The 18,145-nt window shown below is 45.6% G+C and overlaps 1 protein-coding gene across 7 annotated transcripts in view; it reads right to left on the bottom strand.

The window, feature by feature from the left end:
- CAMTA1 (calmodulin binding transcription activator 1) overlaps nt 1–18,145 on the bottom strand; it is a 235,027-nt gene that overhangs the window by 141,098 nt on the left and 75,784 nt on the right. For all 7 annotated transcript variants that reach the window (XM_088178821.1, XM_088178816.1, XM_088178817.1 and 4 more), the window contains one exon: nt 12,243–12,378. In XM_088178821.1, coding sequence (XP_088034947.1) covers nt 12,243–12,378 — 136 coding nt within the window. The remainder of the gene's footprint in view (nt 1–12,242; nt 12,379–18,145) is intronic.

The following is an 18,145-nucleotide window of genomic DNA, read 5'->3' as shown; positions in this document are numbered from 1 at the left end:
ATGAAAAAGGACAGAGGAAGAAATACCTTGGATACAACTTCTGATGGACAGGGCTGGAGAGACAAGAGATGATGGACAAGGAGACAGAATTGGAAGGGGTTAAGGCAGAGAAACAAGGGCGAAATCAGGACAAGAACATGTCAACAATGCAAAACTCAAAAAACTTAATGGTGAAGAAGAGGGTCTTGAAATAGATGCAGAAAGGGTCAAGATGCCACCAACTGGTTCCAAAGAATTGGGATGGCAGACAAGGAGAGTGGTGAGTGCAACAGTGGTTCAAGGCGAGCCACTGGAAGGAGAAGGGAGTTATCAGAGCATAGGAAGGCTTTCAGCAGCAGTGGCTGTAGGAAAGGGGCAAACATTAGTAGTCTTCTGGAAAGATCCACAAAAATGTTGTTTTAAAACAACTCACACAGGAGAAGAGGCAGAACTACCCTGATCAGAAATACAAGGTAAAATGTAATGTGGCACAGTGGAAAGTGGAGGAGCTGATCTGCCTGTCATTTGATGCCACCAGAAGCATTTTGTAAACACACATTAAAATTCAGGTTCTGTTTCTGAGTGCCTCTCGCTGAGGGAACTGGAGAGGGCATGGCCTTGACTCATGTCCTGGCTGGCACTGAAGTCCCCAGCTGTGCCCACTCAGACCTGTGCTCCTGACAAAGGCCATCTGGCAGTGGCCTCTGACACCCCAGTTCTCCCCTGCCTTGTCCCCATGTCCAGGGCATCTGGGCTTGTTTGTACCAACCACGCTCATGTCGAAGCACAGCCTGTCACACAACTCCTGGTCATCTGGGCTGGGAATTGGCTCAGTGATTCAGCCTTGCTTCCCTCCCATCCCATCAGTGGTTGGTCCAACCCCAGTTGTCTCCTGCTCAGCAGAGAGGGACAGACCACCTGTCCTAGACTCTGCAGGGCTTGGAGGAACCTGTCTGGCACTCTCAGCCAGGTGGAAGACATCCAGCTGTGGGCTCCTAAAATAAAGAGGATAAAACTGGCATGACCATACACAAAATGTTTGACCAATACAAGTGATCAGCCCTTGGAGCATCATTCCCAAGCCTGCAGCAAGCTCTCCACCTTTGCCTATCTTTACATCATGACCAACATCTTTTTGGAAGATAAAGGCACAACAACTGAATTCAGACATCAGTATGTGGGATTTTCCAATGTGTGCCATGCAGGCCAGGCAATCCTGATGCCTTAAGTTTCAGCTTTCATATTATCCAGATTCTGTGCTGCATTAGTGTGTAACTCTGAACTTCATATAAAGTGTTAGCAAGTTCTCCTCACAGTTCAGTCACACAAAACAATCCTTTTGCAGCCCCAGAACCAAGGACACCATTGCAGCTTCAGGCCCAAAAAGTGCAAACAACAGCAAATTGAGGAGAAGATCTGGGAAGATGGGACTTCATAACCTGGAACTATAATCAGACAATTAACCCCAATATGGAAATGGACCACATCTTATAAAAGTGTGAAAACTCATGACCCATCATCCATTTTGGGTGTAGCCATGGCCAGGCTCTTGTACTGCCCAAGGTGAATCCTTGGAAGGCATTTTAATAAATCCCTACTTTATTCCTTTAACACTGTCTAGCCTCTGTCCTAGGTAGCCTCTCAAGGCATCAATCCCAGCTGTTCCTCTTGACCTTGCAATCTGTATATTAATATGTACTCCTGATTACAGAATATCAAGGATATCAAGGAACATTACAGATAACAATCTTGTGCTGGGGGGTTTTCCTCCCACCATGGACTTTCAACAACTGTTACACATTTTTCTTTGACTTTGATAATCTAATGTTAAAATCACGACCTATCCCAAATCCACTTCAGATTTTGTTCATTTAATCAAGAGTTGAGCAATTTCAATGATGTTTTTACAATTCAAATACTGGGTGGTTGCACGCTGAGCCAATCCTTTGATATCTGAAAAGTTCTCCAATGCCAACCTCGTGTTTTTAATCTTCCTAGTATTGCAGGCAATCTAGTTGATCTTACAGATGATTCTGATTAAATGAGCTTTTTGCTCTCTCCAATTCTCACAAAAATATATAAAATGTTTACAAATGTGATACAATGAACTCTATGTTCTGCTTAGAGCAACACTTGGTGCACAGGTGCTCACATTTCTCAGTGATTAAAGAAACTAAACCTAAAATTCTTTAATTCAATACTCTATTGGGGTTTTCCTCTAATAGCGGTCAGTGCACAGCTCTCATAGGTTATATATGTAAGAAGAGTTATTTTTGTGGATAAAAGACAACAAGAAGTCAATAATCTTTGGCAGACAGCCTTCACAGTTCTGCTAGCACAAGCGCATCCAACTGCTGATGAGCCTTAATGTTTCCCTGATATTGTTTTCTGCTATAAAATGGAAGATCTAATCTATGCTGAAGGTCAGTCCCCACCAAAGACTGCAATCAGCAATAGCCTTCATAAACTCACTAAAATTTGTACTATTGTGCAACATTCTCTGTCCTGTCACAGCAGTGGCTCCTTCGCTGTGTCCTCTGCCCAGGATGCTGCAGAGCTGGAAGTGCCCCCACTTCTGCACAGTTCCTTGTGCATGAGGAAAAGCTGATCCATAGATCAAACGAGAGCATGCTGAAGCTGCTGGCACAGGCAGTATAACCCCATGCACACTTCATGAAGAAGGATAAAGCCTTGCCCACATTCCCCAGTGGCCTCCACCTCTGCTAGGGATATGCACTTAGGGCAACAGCAGGAGTAAATCCATACTTTCAGTGATCAACTCCAAATGCACAACATCTTTTAGAAAAAACCACAACTAAAATCTAGACTTTACACCATACTTTGGAGTCAGGCAATTATCAGGGATTTTTAATGAGTAATTCAGGTAATTAAAAAGTAAAAAGAAGCAGCATCAGTGTGTCACTGCTCCATGGCACAGAGCTCCTGATCCTGGCCAGTGCTCATGATGGCACCAGTGCCATCACCTGCCAACACATCATTGTGGCTCTGTGATGGCTGCAAAGGGTTTTCCATACAAGCCTGAGCTTGGCTCATGTTGGAGCATGTTTGACACCAACATGTATAAAGTATGTTGGGTAATTGCTGCTAGAATTCAACATATGCTGTATCTCATCTAGGAGGTGCAATTTGCTGGCTATATTCCAGTAAAATAACTTTATGGCTTTCTGTCATGATAAATAACTGTTAATAGCATAATGGAATTAATATTTACTTTGAAGCTATGCTGTCTATTCAAATAAAGTTGCTATATATAGAATCATCCCCATGCTGCTGGGCTTCTAAATGCTGAGAATTGACAAGACAACAGGCAAATATTAAATTCCAGTTCCCTCCAGCCATTAATAAACCTTTAGATTTTGCATTTGTGATTGAAACCCTTCTGTGTATCTTATACAGCTATGATAGTTCAAGAAGTGTTAATTCAAATATGGGACAGACAAGGCAAGAAGGGTTTTTGGGGTCGGGGAGCTCCCTCTGCCTGCCCTAAGAATGGAGACAGTGTAGGATGGTGGGTCTGGACCAGCAGGCTTGGAGCTAGTGGCAGAAGCCTCAGCAAGTGCTCACAGAAAGTTCATGACTTAACATACAGAAATTGATCATGTTTTTGTCATTATAAACGTACTTTTTATAATTCCAACAAGAAGTGATTAAAGAGACACTGAAGTCTAACCATGTCTCTTCTTCAAAGACATGAAGGGAAGTACACAGAAGGCAGGAAAGGAGATGGCATTTCACCTTTTTAAGTTCAAAAACATGCTTCCTTTTAGTAGGAAAATGCCAAAATAAATTGTCCCGGCTATGGGAGGTCATTACACACACAATGGAAACCTGCCTGCAAGGACAACAGTGAGCCTGACCAACAGAAGGAAAGGAAGGGCCACGCCATTGCTCCCATCATGCATGCTCAGAGGGAAGCGCAGCAGGAGGATTAGGCAGTGCAGCAGAGTCTCAGGTGTTGCAAATCCTCCTCACAGTGCTCCAGCATGCTGGTGTCACCTCATCCTGCTTTTATTCAAAATTTCTTCATGGCAACAAGCACACAAAAACTGCAGGCAAAGTGTAACCATCAACAGAAACGCCCACGCAGCATCAGAGAGTGTCTGGGGTCAGAAGAAGGCAGAATCTCCACAAATATATTTATAGTGCTCTAAGACGCTGCAGTCCTCTGGAGCACGGGGCTTTTTAATGGAAAAACACCACATATTTGTCGTGGCAAGTGACAAGGAGACACTCCAGCATGGTGCTGTCCAGCAGGGAATGCAGAGGGAATGTCGTGGTGGGGGCTGCAGTGGCCAGTGCTGGCTGGAGCAAAGAGCTGCTGGGACACCCAGCCCCTGGCACCACCTGCAGAGGCACCGAGACATGCCCCAAAACAGCCCTCAGGCTTTGCCCTGGGATAGCAGAATCCTTATTGATTGATTTGGATGCCTGAACTCTTCACCTGAGAAGAGTTCAGAGCTACCTTATTCTGAGAACTCAGCCGAACATTAAACCAAGTGCAGCTCTGCCAAGAGCTGCAGTGAGAGATGGACATGAGCCCTCCCTGGTGCATGGAGCTGTGTCCAGCTGTGTCCGTGGAGGACGGAGGGACTCCAGCTGCCGGAGGAGCATCACCACAACACTGAGCAGGGGGCCAGCAGAAGGGTTGGGGGTCCGGGCCGAGGGTTGTGCGGCCAGCAGGCCCCCGGGATGGCAACGGGGTCTGTCCTGAACGGAACACATTGCTGACCCCCGGGATGGCAGAGGGGTCTGTCCTGCTGCTGACCCCCGGGATGGCAGCGGGTCTGTCCTGTAAGAACAGCACTGCTGACCCCCGGGATGGCAGCGGGTCTGTCCTGCATGGAACACGCTGCTGATCCCCGGCACACCCTGGGATGGCAGCGGGTCTGTCCCGCACAGAGAACATTGCTGATCCCCGGGATGGCAGCGGGGTCTGTCCCGCACGGAGAGCGCTGCTGATCCCCGGCAGCCACGCGATGGCAGCAGAAATATGGGAACACCGGAGCGGACGAACGCATTATCCCACCGCTCCAAGGAAAAGGTATTCTGCAAAGCCGAGGCAACTGCTACGTATAAGCCAACGTCTGAGATGGTTTTAGGACAAGCAGAGGGTAGAAAAACAATTACTCTCCTCGAAATACAGTAACTGACACTTTCTGCATTCCTGATATTGCCAGCAGGGTCACTCGGGCTTCCCCGCTGTAGCGCTGACACAGTACAGCCTCCCCCGGCAACTTCAATCTGACCTACAGCAGACACAGCAAGATTCGGAGCACAGCTCCTGCTTCACACTGATTCCTGGGTCACATCTCGGCTGGGAACCAAGAAAACCCCTTGCTGCTGGCACTGCCAAGCCCGTCCCTGCTCCCCTTCATCATGTCTCCTTTTCACTTCATCCCAGGGTACTAGTGGGCAATTAATGTTTTCTATGTCCAAAAAGTGTCCAAACACCATATAATTAATCCTTATTCCTTGCCTAAATAACATCCTACATAGGGATGGCCATCCAAACAACCCAGATGTGTCCATACTCTAAATCCCCTCTTGCCAGGTTCTGTGTCTGTGTTGCTTGCCGGGGACAACACCAGATTGCGCTTAGGAAATCCAGCACCTTCAAACCTTCAAACAAGACTCTGTTCTTCCTGCTCCCCCTCCCCACGCACACCTTGGCAAGCAATATCCCACTTTCCAACAGGAACTCAGGAAATTAAAATGTTTAGTGCACCCCCGACGCACACAGAATTAGCAACAATACAGCAAATGAGGTTTGCCTGCCTGCCCAACACACAGTGAAATAAATAAATAAAGAGGCGCCCACTAAAAGCCAGGCAAGGAAGACAGAGCCACCGAGGCTCCTCACTTCCCACGGAAGCCCTTATCTCTGTCACAGCCCACAATGCAATTACAAGATTACAAGGCACATGCTGCTCCAGCATCTGGATCCTCCGTGCAGGCACAGGGATCCCTTCAGAACCAGGAAACCTCTTAATCTTGTGAGGAATGGCACGGATTCTCCTAGCAGCACTGCTCCCACTGACCCCTCTGCAGGCACCAGCTCCAGGCACAGACATCGTCTGGGGTTTGTATTTGTCCACACAGGCACAGAAAGAATCTGTGGTCAAAAAGATAAATGCTGACCACCAACTCTGGTCCAAAAAGAACTGATGTTTATTTTATTTTGCTGTAAACTGTGTCATCTACATTGTAAACCCAGGGACAGACCAGTACCCTTCCATTCCCATCCCAGTTCCCAGCACATTAAACCCAGACCACAGAGCCAGCAATCCAATCTCCATATATTTTATTCTCAATATATTTCATTTCTGGCCACCGATCTTTAGATCTCCTATTGGATTTTGTTTTCGTAAATGGATTTTTCCCACAGAGCTGGCAGAAAATAGATTTAATTTCAAATTTTTCTAAACTGAAATAGTCAATATAAATGTCAATGTATGTTTGTGCCATGCAGCCGGTGAGGCGACAGAAGCCTCACATTTCAGAGGGGTGTGGGGGCCTGCGAGCGTGTTTGTGTGTCTGTATACTTGTTCTAATGCTTTCTTTCATAAGGATGACTGAAAGTGTATATGTATTTATTAAAATTTTTGTTTCACTGTCTTGTTTTGGGGGTGCAAAAAGCAGTATGATGTCTAGTAATGCTTTGCAGGCAAGTCAAGAGGCAAGATTCCCTATCAACAGAGGATTCTGCAAACTGGCATCCCCATAGACCCATCACAGAATAGTCTGGATTGGAAGGGACCTCAAGGACACCCGGCCATAGGCAGGGACACTTCCACTACTGTAGGTCCCCAGTTCCCTCTCTCCTCTCAGCAAAGGGTGTAGTTGCAGCACGAATTACTCAACAATTCCAATCTAGCCTGATGTTAATGTCATTAGTCCGCAGAGATCCTTTTGGAATCATTTACATCGAAACTGTCTTTTTACATCCTAAATGAAAAATGCTCAGACTTCAGTGAATGGGATTTGAATTATAACCCAACCACATGTGGCTCAGCTTTATTCACGCTATTTATTAAACAGGGGAAAAAACGGTGATGCAGTCAATTACAGAGCAATTACCTGAGTACTGCTGCAAACCTGTTGCCACGCACTGCAGGGACGGTGGCTGCCCTTGACTTGGGCAGAACTTGTCTTTGGGGCACCTGCCAGGCAGAGCATCCCCCAAGGCCCTGATCTCAGCTGAACCTTCATTCTGAGACACTCAGATACTAGGAAAACTTTTACTGATGAAATTAAATAAGCCATGACAATTAAAGGATTAGGAATGTTATGGGTCTTGTAAAGAAAAAAATCTTCCGGACGCGTACAAGGCATTAGGAAAAGAAGCTAAAACTCAAGAGAATTTGCTGTGACTTTATGTTACTGCAGGAGAATACATCAGGACCCTGATATACGAAAGGATTATTGATATGTATGTTCCCTTCTGAAGAGACTCCCAGGAGATCCATTCCGGATTTAACAATAATCCATACTCCCCCTTCAGAAATGGCAAAGCAATGCTCCCATTTCCCAGGACTGCCTCCAACACAGGAATCGTTAAGATGCCATCACAACCCTGCATTCCAGGTGCTGTAAACACCAGCTGGAACAGGAATAAATCCCAACCACAGCTCATGAGCAGTCAACACCTCCACATTCCTGCACCAGCATCTGCATGTGGTGCACACTGCAAAGATGAGCGTGCCACAGCAAAAGTGGGGAGATGCTGTTGGACTCCATGGCCTCTAATGAGCTGCAGGGGGTTAACAGAGAGGCTGGTTATAAAGGGGACCAGTCAAATTTCAGGAGAGGTGTCAGGACAATGCTATTTGCAGCAATAATGCAGAACAGAAAAGTGCCCCTCCTAGTGAGCAGTCTCTCCCTTGTCAGGGCCGCTTGTTTGTGTTAATGTCTGCCCACCTGTGTGTGTTGTGTGTGTCGTGTTTCCAGAAAGCCTCTCACATTAAACTCTTCTTTTTCCTCCAAAGCCATTCCACAGTGTTTCTCAGAAATGCATTAAGCAGACTGACTGAACAATGTGATCCTAATTAGTTTGCCAACTACACAGCTCACCTCTGAGGGCGAGCAAAGCCCATGTAAATTAAAGTGAATTGGAGCGAATTGGCTCAGGCTGCCCAAGGAATCACTCTCCAGATTAGGGCTGCTCCAACGTGCCACCTCCAAGGCTGCTCTCACCCTCCCGTGACAACCGAGTAGATTTCACCCATGATAAGAGGATAGAGAGACGTAAAACTACTCTGCAGTTCAATATTCTGTGGTGGACTATTTGGCACAATGCAGAGGAGCCCATTTGGTCATTTACCAAAAGCAAAAAGTCTGGTCCTGTGCAGGTGCCCCCAGCTCCAGGCTGCAGAGGCCACTGATGCCATCTCCACTCTGGTGACCCAGCGTGGGCACAGGGATGCTGCCAAAACCCAAATGCTACGGAAACCTGTGCAAAGTTTTGATGGTGATGTCCCAGGGTTTATGCAGTAATTGAATAATCTGAAATTTTCATTCCTGTCCTCGTGGACTAATCTGCAATAGTGTTAAGGGACTGTTATGATATTAATTAAATACAAGTCCTGCATACAAAATTGATACTTCGCATCTCCATCTCCACAAGGGGGTTTCTCTCTTAATAAGACTCAAAGCAAGTTTTACTTTTTTGTTGGTTTTTTTTTTAAGGAATTCATAAAGATTATCATATTGTACCAAGGTAACAAACATCCAATCTTCAAGAGACCAAGGTATTTCAAATACAGAAGCTCTGGTGCTTGGGGTGGGATTAAGGGCACAGCTCTGCCCCAGCCTTGGGACAGCCTTTCTCCATAACCACTTCTCAGGCACTGGGGTTTGGAGAGACTAAAATATCCTCAATGCAGGATAAAGAGCAGCAGGATCAGTGTCAACCTTCCAAAACACAGATGACAAGAGGGAAATTCACTATAAAAACATGACCTCGTTTTAATTTTAGCAGCAGTTTACTACAAATTCACGTGAAGGCGCAGTTACACTCTCCTGGAAAAGTTCACACACAAGAAAAGGCAGAAATGCATCCACTGAACCAGGCTCTTGCAAGGTGGAGCAGCACCATCCAGAATCATGGCAAAGCTATTCCAACACTCCTCTTACTATTATTTATTAGTTAAAATTTTTAATTATGTGAATTGATTAGGAACACATCACCAGGGATCCTAATTAATTAGAATTTTAAAAAGGATCACAGACGGGAGATTCCACAAAGAATTGCACAAAGAGGTGTATTAAGGGAAAGGCCAAATTAACTTCTCCTTTCTGGTTTATCCAGCCTTTTCTAACGGGACTGTGATCAGATTAACCAAGTAATACCCAAACCCCTCCTGCACAGCAATGCTAACCAAGGCAACAGCTTGAGGATTTCAGGACATCTTCATTTAACATCCGCTTGGTTAAGTAGTTCATTCCTCCTAATCCATATTTATTTAAATTAGTGTATTCCTAGTCAAATTAGTTGATTCCTTATTTATGTCCTAAATTTGCTTTAGCTGCCTCATCCATGCTCACCAAATTCTTCTGTATGGTTCTGATAGACATCGACATCCCTCAGGATCTGATAGAGACTTTTTGTTTCAAAATGTATTTTTCTATTTACCCAAAACTTGGACAAGGGAGCATTGACAACACTCGGGAAGGAATTAATTATTAAATCTTCTAATGCAAATCCCTGTTCAGAACTGGCTGGTCAGTAGTTTCACAGGCCAGCATGTTCCTCCTCCCTGCCTCCGAGCTGCCATTTCCAGAGCAATGTTTGGATGCTATTGATGCTCTTGGCTGTCGGCTCTGCAAGTACTTTTCCATCAGTGCGACAACGATCCCTATTTATCTTCTGGCTGCAAGAGTCGCTGAGATGATCTGGCAGTGCCACAAGGCAGACAGTTATTTCATGCCCTGTTAAACCCTAATGCGGCTAACTACGGTATCACTCCAAATTTGAAAAAAGCCTTTTTCTGTTATTTTAAATCTGCTGCCTAGGTGTCCAAGTTGAGAACATTGTTTCCTTTTAGAATGGTATCAGAAACCTAAACTCAAAACACTGTCTGTGAAGTACCATGGTGTACTGATTGAATAATTAATTAACAAGGTTAAAACTACATCATTCTGCCCCAGAAACACCTGGAAGTCCAGAAAACAGACTTTTTCTGCATAGTTCAGAACAGAGACTGGCAGTGACCACCCAGATGCTGCCTGTGGATGAGAGGGTGCAAGTACCTTCTTGAAGATAGAAAATCAGGTACTAAAGGGCTCTCAAGCTGGAGAAGGATGTAGGAATGAATGGCTAAACCCTGGTACATCCAAATTGCAAAGCAAATAGTTTAACACTTGTTTTCCTGAGTGGTGAATGTGATCAGCCACAAGGAGAAACCCTGAAAGCTGTGCTTCCTCCAGCTCCCACGATGTGCCCATTTGTATTTGTTACTTTCCAGGAGCCACACTTCACTAAAACAGAAATTAATGGGTTCTTTGAGCTGAACACGATCACCACTACATCCATGCAGTCAAGCACTAAAGGGCTGGATAGCTCCAGCTTTGGAATAACCCCAAGAAAGTCCCATTTATTTTCTCATGTGCTCATGTGGCAGCCAAAGGTTATCAACAATCTCTTGCTACAGGTAAAGGGGCAGCACAGGGTCTGGTGTTCTGCATTGTGAAAGTTTACAGAAGTTAATTAAATCACGCTCTGCAAACCCAAAACAAAAACAAGGCACCATTTCTGTGATGATGACTTTTTTTTTTGTGCTTGTCATAATAAAACATTGTTATTGGATGTAAAAATTATGGAACAAAGTTATGCCTCTCTGGTGTAATATAATGCAATCCATTTAATACTATTTTAAACCCCAAAACCTCATTAGAGCAGACAGAATGTAAGAATGACAAATGGGCTCGGAGGAAGCTGGAGCAAGAGATGAATTCTGGGCACTCCTCCCCTTCCCATTGCTGGTGCTGACTTTGGGGATGCCAGAGGAGTGTCAACCACCAGCAGCACGTGGGGAGCACAGGGTGCCCATCACCCCAACAGGAGGGAGGTTCATGCCTTGCAAAATATCTGCCAAGGGACGCCTGGATGTGAAGCTGGAAAGCTCAGCTTAGCCCAAAGTCCAGCCTGGGCTGCCAGACAGGCCTGGAGAAAAGGTGAAGCTCTGCCTGTCATAGACACCCCAATTACCTCGACCCTGGCCAGGCTCACAGGCTGTCAGCTGTAAAATCAACCCAGCCTACACAAACACACACCCGGCAGCCTCATGCTCCTTGGCCAAAATAACACAGCTGAACACTGCAATTAAACATTTCAACAGCCTTGGACCACTCTGGCCCCGAGTTAGGTTGGAAATACAGCCCTGCTGCCTTAGCAATGAGCTGGGCACAGCTCTGTGGGTGGGCTTCTGCTACCAGAACAAGTAATTGCCATTTAATAAATATAAAACTTGGATAAATGCACTTGTTATCCACACCTGTGCAAACCTTTAGCATCAGAAGTGATCAGAGTGATCAAAACAGCTCTCTCCTTATGCAGATGGAGGTTAAGAAAGAAAAGTGGTGTCAAACAATGACATATTTTAAACGAATGGGCTTATTCCAGAAACAATGCCTCAGGTGATATCACTTGCATGAATGTGTCTGAGTGGCTGAAAACCATCAGCAGAGCAAAGGTTCTCTCAAAACACACCTGGATTCTGGGCCAAATTCGACAGAAATTCTACCCCTGCATACTGCAAGACCAACACTCCATCAGCACACAGAAATTACAGCAATTGTTACTAAAAACCTAGCCGAGATTTGTGAGAATCAAATTGAACCCATTCTAGCTACCATGGTTACAGAGCGCTGTGCAGCCCACCCTGAGGTGTCAGGTTGCTCTTGGGCAGTGCTGTTAAAAAAACCACGTTGTCTGCCAGAAGCTGCTCAGTGTGGAGACACTCCACAGTCACACAGCCCAGCCAGCCCACACAGGGGGATGGTGAAGCTGTACTCACAGCTTGCTCAAAGGAGTGATAAAGAATAAGTGTATTTGCTGGGGGCAGGGCGAGTTATGGTTTAACCCCAGCCAGCAACTAAGACCCAGGCCAGGGGGAGCAGATGGAATTCAGCAAATTGGAGTATTTTTCAGAAGGTGTGGACAGATTTTGTTGGGTTGAGGTGTCTTGGGGAGCTGTCACCTCCCAGTCCAGAACAGCCCACAGCCACCCCCACCATGCTCCTACCTCCACTCCTTGCACCTTCAGTTTCATGTGATCCTCTCTGGTGGTCTTCCCATCTTTCCTTTTTTTCCAGCAATATCCATCTTTCCTGTATTTCACTTTCTTTCTGTTGTACAGGATCATAGAACCATTCTGTGGTCTAAAAGCAAGAAACAGGTTTGGGTTACATAAAGCAACAAAACAAGACTGAAAGCATCTGTGGAACAATGTCCCACAGACCAGCAAAAGGCTCCACAGAACAGCAACAGTCAGCATTTGGTGTCAAATAAACGCTCCCCTTTTGCTGCTGTAACCTGGCCGAAGTGATGTCTGTGATCTGCAAATTCTTCCATGAGGATCTTGTACCTAATGCAGGAAGTGCCAGTGATAGGTTAAAGGGAAAAAAAAAAAAGGGAAGTCTGATAAATAGCCAACATATTCACTGGATGTATTTTGACTGCTACATGCTGAAAATTAGAAGGAAAGAACATTTAGGGGGAAAAAGGATTGTTGTTATTTAATTACAATTTCTCTGTCTTGCTAACACATCAGCAGAATGAGATTCCAACCACCTTTTAGGCTGCACCAGGACACGGATATTGGCTTAAAGTGACAACAAACAAGAAAAAAAAAAGGGAAGGATAAAAGCACAAGCTTACACATTGGTTTCACTGTTCTGCTTAGATCAGTGCTAGACAGGGAGTAACCCGCTCTCTTCTGAGCATCTTCTCAACTTCAAAGACACAGGAAAAGTTTTTCCACTTAAAAACTCCAATGGCAATTTGAAATGTCCTTAAAGGCAGGGTGATGCCCAGCAGACAGGAGCCAGTGTAGTTTGGGTGTAGAGAGATTTGGCTGTTTGCTAGGCCAAATCACAACCAAAGCAAGTCTGTTGTAACACTGAGAAATAACAAATGCCCTCCAAGCTGGGAGGCAGTGAGCATTTTTTCCACATACACACAAATATTTATTGCTTGTGGCCAGAAACTCAAGTCCCATCCTCCCAAACTACACCTCCTCCTATGCCCCAGGTCCCAGGAGCCTGGACCCAAGGGCTCAGGGAGTCTGTTCCTCCTCTCTTCCTCCTACTCATCACCCTGAAAATAAATACTCGGGTGTCAGCACAGCCACGGAATGTGTTTGACAGCACTGTAGATAGTGCATTAATTCAGTGGAGGTATTGTGTATCTCATTTCAATATTTATTCTATAAACCCCCAGTGACTGCACGTGTCAGCTCAAACTCTTCTCACACCACCAGAGATCCCCCAGGCACTGTTGGGCTGTGTCCCGTGGCTGACAAGTCACCCCTGTGGTCAGGGCAGACCATGAAAAGCCAGCACAAGCTGATCTCTGTAGTAGAATAGTTTGTAAGTGTAGGAGAATAGTTTGTAAGAATAGTGCAGAAGGCAATCTTTCCCAATGAATTACAGCTGCACTGATTACTGAGAAGTGGAAATAGCCTTGCCTGCCCAATGAGGTTGGGTGTTATAAAAGTGTGGGCTAAGTAGTCACAGCTGGGGTGTGAGGTTTGGAGTCTGTTGGGTGTGCTGAGGTAGGGGGACATGTGGTCATGTGAGGGACAGGTGGAGGATTAGCCAGTCATGAAGAAGGAAACTTGCAGAGAGGAGGGAAGGAGTCAGTGCTGTGTGGGGCTGCCTGCAAGGAAAGGAGTCAGAGTTGCCTGGGAGAAGTCCATTGAAAGAAGGTGTGAAAAGTTTTAAATAAAAGACTGGTATTGGTGCCAGTTGTGTTTGTCTTGACAGAATTACTACGGATCTCCTGTCTGATGCCTCTGCACACAGATATGTGGTGCTTCAGAAAACACATGCTCAAAGGACCTGGAGGCTTCTGATGCCAGGGAAATCCTGCTTCCCTTGCCCCCAGCACCATGTGGGCACAGGCAGGGTACAGCTGAGCTCTGCAGCCTTGCTGCTGCTCTGCAGGGCTGGAACCAGGTTTGTTGGTTTACTTCTGCAATGAAAAAGGAACACAGTGAAGAGGGCACTGGCAAAGCAGTTAACGAGATTTATAGAAAATAGAGCCCAATGAAACAAAATCTCTTAAGGATCTCTGGAGCAGTTTCTGATTTCGATAAGAGCATATTGAGCTGCTTTAAGGCTCAGAGAAGGCAGCTGGTTTTTAAAGATAACTTCATGAGATGAGACTCAATTTTAACCTGATCTATGCTGCTGCTGTATTTCACCCACTGTAAGAAAGAAGAGAGGAAAGCTCTGCCCTGCTCATCCCTCAGTGCTCAGACATAGCCCTGAGCACACAACTGATCGTGGGAAGATGCAGCGGGCGAGGCCTGCCGGGGATTCCCAGGGCATGTGACAGATGCGACTCCAGCCCAAATCCCGGGGGGTTTTGCCACTCAGCCTGAATTTGGGGATTTCCTTTTTCCCTTTGCAGATGAGAGGGACAAAGTCACAAGCCTGAACGCAGGCTGCAATTCTTGATCAGCTCTGGATTTCCTCTCCTTATGAGCCTGTGGCATTTAAAAGCTGCCTAATCTCTATTTTGGTTTCTTGTCTGAGGGAAGGAGGGGGAAGGACAGGAAGAGTAATTGCAAAGCAGAAAGCCTTTTGTCTCAAGTATTGATGAGATCTGGGATGCTTTCTTCCCTCTCACCCTGCTATCCACTGCCAAGGCTCTCACAAATTGCCACAACAGCCTAAGAGCTACTTCTGCCCAAATTGTTCCTGCTACAGCTAGGAAGAAGATCCTAAATTCTATTTTCCTACTTATTTTTAACGTGAACAATCATCCCCTGCAACTGATGGGCCTGGGAACTTGGTGATCGAGGTGACCCAGGGCTCCTGACAGTGCTCAGGAGTGATCTGGATAAACCCGTTTCCCTCAGTAAGACAAGGAGAGGGAGGAATGGAGGAAACGGGATTTCCAGGAAAAATTTTCCAGAGATATCATTTTGGATTTGACACCCAACTCATCAGTGTATACTGACCTCTGGTCTAAATCCTGAGCGGATTTTGTTTCTTTTGGATGAAGTCCCTCACCTAGGTCACAGGAATCTAAACCTACTTCTTGTTAACAGGAACCAGATGCAAAAAGGGAATAAACAGAAAGCAAGTTAAGATTAGGATATTTTGGTCAACTGACGCTTCATATCTGCCTCTCCATTAGTGCTCAAATTTAGGTCTCTCTGGCCTGAAGGACAAAGATTTCCCCCTAATCACATTACTTCAATATTAAAAATGCTGTTCAGTTTAACCAGTTCCCTCTAAATTGTCACATCGAGATGTGGTAAATGTCAGACATATCAGTTAATGAAAACTACATTTTACTGCCTCAGGATCTGGGTGTGCCAAAAGAGAATTGCAAATACTGCAAATGCAAGAGTCTCTTTTTCAAGATAACGGAGCAAGATCAGCTAGAACCATTCCTTGAGAAGGTCCGTGGCTCTAAGAGTTATTTTCTTATTATATCATCTGCATTTATTCCAGCTCCAACCCAAGGAGGCTATTTAAAGGATGAATATGGATGTTTAATGCAGCTGCCATAAAGCACAGGTACCACACACCTGACCCTTCCTGTACCTCACCAGTGCACGAGCAGAAGCTGCCCCCAGTACCTGGGTGACAATTCCCCTCCATCCCTACCACCCACCACACTGAGAAATGGCTCCTGCAAACAGCCTGGATGATGCTATTTTTTACCTGCATGATATTTTCGCTGGCTATGAAGTTATCATGGAGCCAAGGGAAAACAGAAGGGGACTATTTTCCATCCTCTTCTGCATCTATGCATGATAATAATGAGAAATTAACTTCTGCTTTCCCAAAGGATCAACCTACTGATGCAGAAACTGGCTGGGAAAAGCTGAAGTCCTGGAGGAAGCCATGAAAAGAGACAGCCTTTCAAGAAAACACTGCACTGAATCCTTGCTCTTGTTTCCTTAGAAATGCAAAGAAGACCAAGTTCTTTAACCTGTCTTCATCCAGACCAGTTTGGGAATGGGGAGAAGTGCCAAGAGCAAGTGTGACAAGGTGCCTCCCACACAGCTAATACCCTGCCGTGCAGCAGAGCAGGCAGAGCTCTGGAGCTAGCAAGCACTGCAGGTGATGAACTCCAAGTAACCATGTATTTCCCTCTTCTCTACCCTGCGTGCAGCCCTTGCACTGCAGCAGAGATGGACAAGGACTGTCAGTCAGGAGTGATTCCTGGCTGACATCATGCTCTCAGAAACACCTCATCTCTTATTTCTTGCTTCTGCCCAAGTAAAATATCTGATGACTGAAGTTACTTCTCCCCTGACGAATGCTGCTCTTCAAGTCTTCATTTACCTTGACATTTCCCCTCACTGCACCTGTGGCTTATCAGAAGATTAAAGCCCAAATGGAAAACTGAAATAGGAATCTCAAGCAGTTGCAGCCCTTGACATCTCATCTGCCCTTGGCCATGCAGATACCTGGAAGCTCACTGTTGGTTTAGGAGGTCACCCAGACTCATTAAGGATGGAGGCACCCAAAGCCAAGGCAGAGCCATAATCCCTGACTCAAAGGTGTCACCCCACCAGCCCAGGAATGCACCTGGAGGATGCTGTAACAGGTAGATATCTTCCATACTGACAGAAAGCTTTAAGATTATATTTGCACGGGCAAATGTTCTCAAGACTGTGGGAACTTTGTCCATCACAGCTGTAACACTGCCAGATAACACAAAAATTTGTTTGACAAACACTTTTCCTCCCCCTCCTAAATAATGCTTGACTTTGACCCTCAGGCAATAATTCACACTTGCCCTGAAAGAAAAGAAATCCCAGCATGTGCCCAGCCTGCACCAGTGGGACCAAAAACCAAAGAAAAGCCCTTCAAGAACTTAATGTAGATGTTCAGACTTCACCATAACTGCTGGAAAGCCATTGCATCTCATGGGGCGAGGCTGCTGCTGTTACAACCTCTGCTCCCTTCACTGCCAATTGGGATTATTGGCACAGCAACTGAAGGAATCACAGATTATGTGTTTGAAATTTGTCTGATCTTTGAACTCTGCAGGGATGAAATAAAGACTTCAGATAAGTCTTCATATCTATGTAGTAGGAGGTATAAATCACAAGGAAATGCAAATATGCTGCAAGTTTTTTGTATCTAAATATCATTTGCATTTAAGATGTAAGTGAACTTCCTTCATATCTACAATATTTAAGAAGTTAAAGTCTAAAGTCACAGACTTAGCAATTTTATCCAGAGCTGCAGTTAATGCAATGGCTAATCCCATCAAGGGGGTGTTAATTGGTGTCTAGATGCTCCTTCTCATAGCAGCAGTAGGCCATAAAACTTAATCCTTACCTCCTCTTTCCAGCATGTAGCCTCCATGTTCATCAATAAAAGTAATGTGATTCATTAAGTATGGAAATAATTACCTGCAGCTCCAACAAACAGGACTGAATGAGCCATGCCAGTGCCAAGTTGGCTTTTTCTGCCATCATACAGAACTGCCAGAGGCTGCCAAGGAAAGCCCTTCTGCAAGATCAGGATAAATGCTGATGGCTGCAACACAAGCTGCAGACCACTACAGAGCTGCTGGGCATCTCCTTGGTGTGGGCTGGGATACCCATCAACAAGTCCTTCCCCAAAAGCAGCTCCTTGGGGCTTTTTAAGGAGTGATCAGGATGCTGGTGCCACAAAAACACATCACGAGGATATTCTGTTTGTTTGCATGGTGTGTTGGTACAGAAGTTAATCCCTGGAACATCTGGGGCTCTGCTGATGGAGGCAGGACCCGATTGTCCTCCCAGCAGTGATGTCCCTGCAGCACAATGCAGGCAGGTGCCAAGCACAGCAGCTTCAACTGCTGTGACAGGGAAGCAGAGCCTTGCCTGTGCCCCCATGGGTGTCCCTGTAGCCTGCAGAGGATGAGAGCAACGGGGCACCTCAGTACAACAACAGCTCTGACCACCACCAC

This window comes from Sturnus vulgaris, chromosome 25 (genome assembly GCF_052056855.1).
Source record: "Sturnus vulgaris isolate bStuVul1 chromosome 25, bStuVul1.hap1, whole genome shotgun sequence".
In the NCBI taxonomy this organism is placed as follows: domain Eukaryota; kingdom Metazoa; phylum Chordata; class Aves; order Passeriformes; family Sturnidae; genus Sturnus; species Sturnus vulgaris.
Note: the sequence above shows the minus strand (reverse complement) of the source record. Positions and strands in the feature narration are given on the sequence as shown.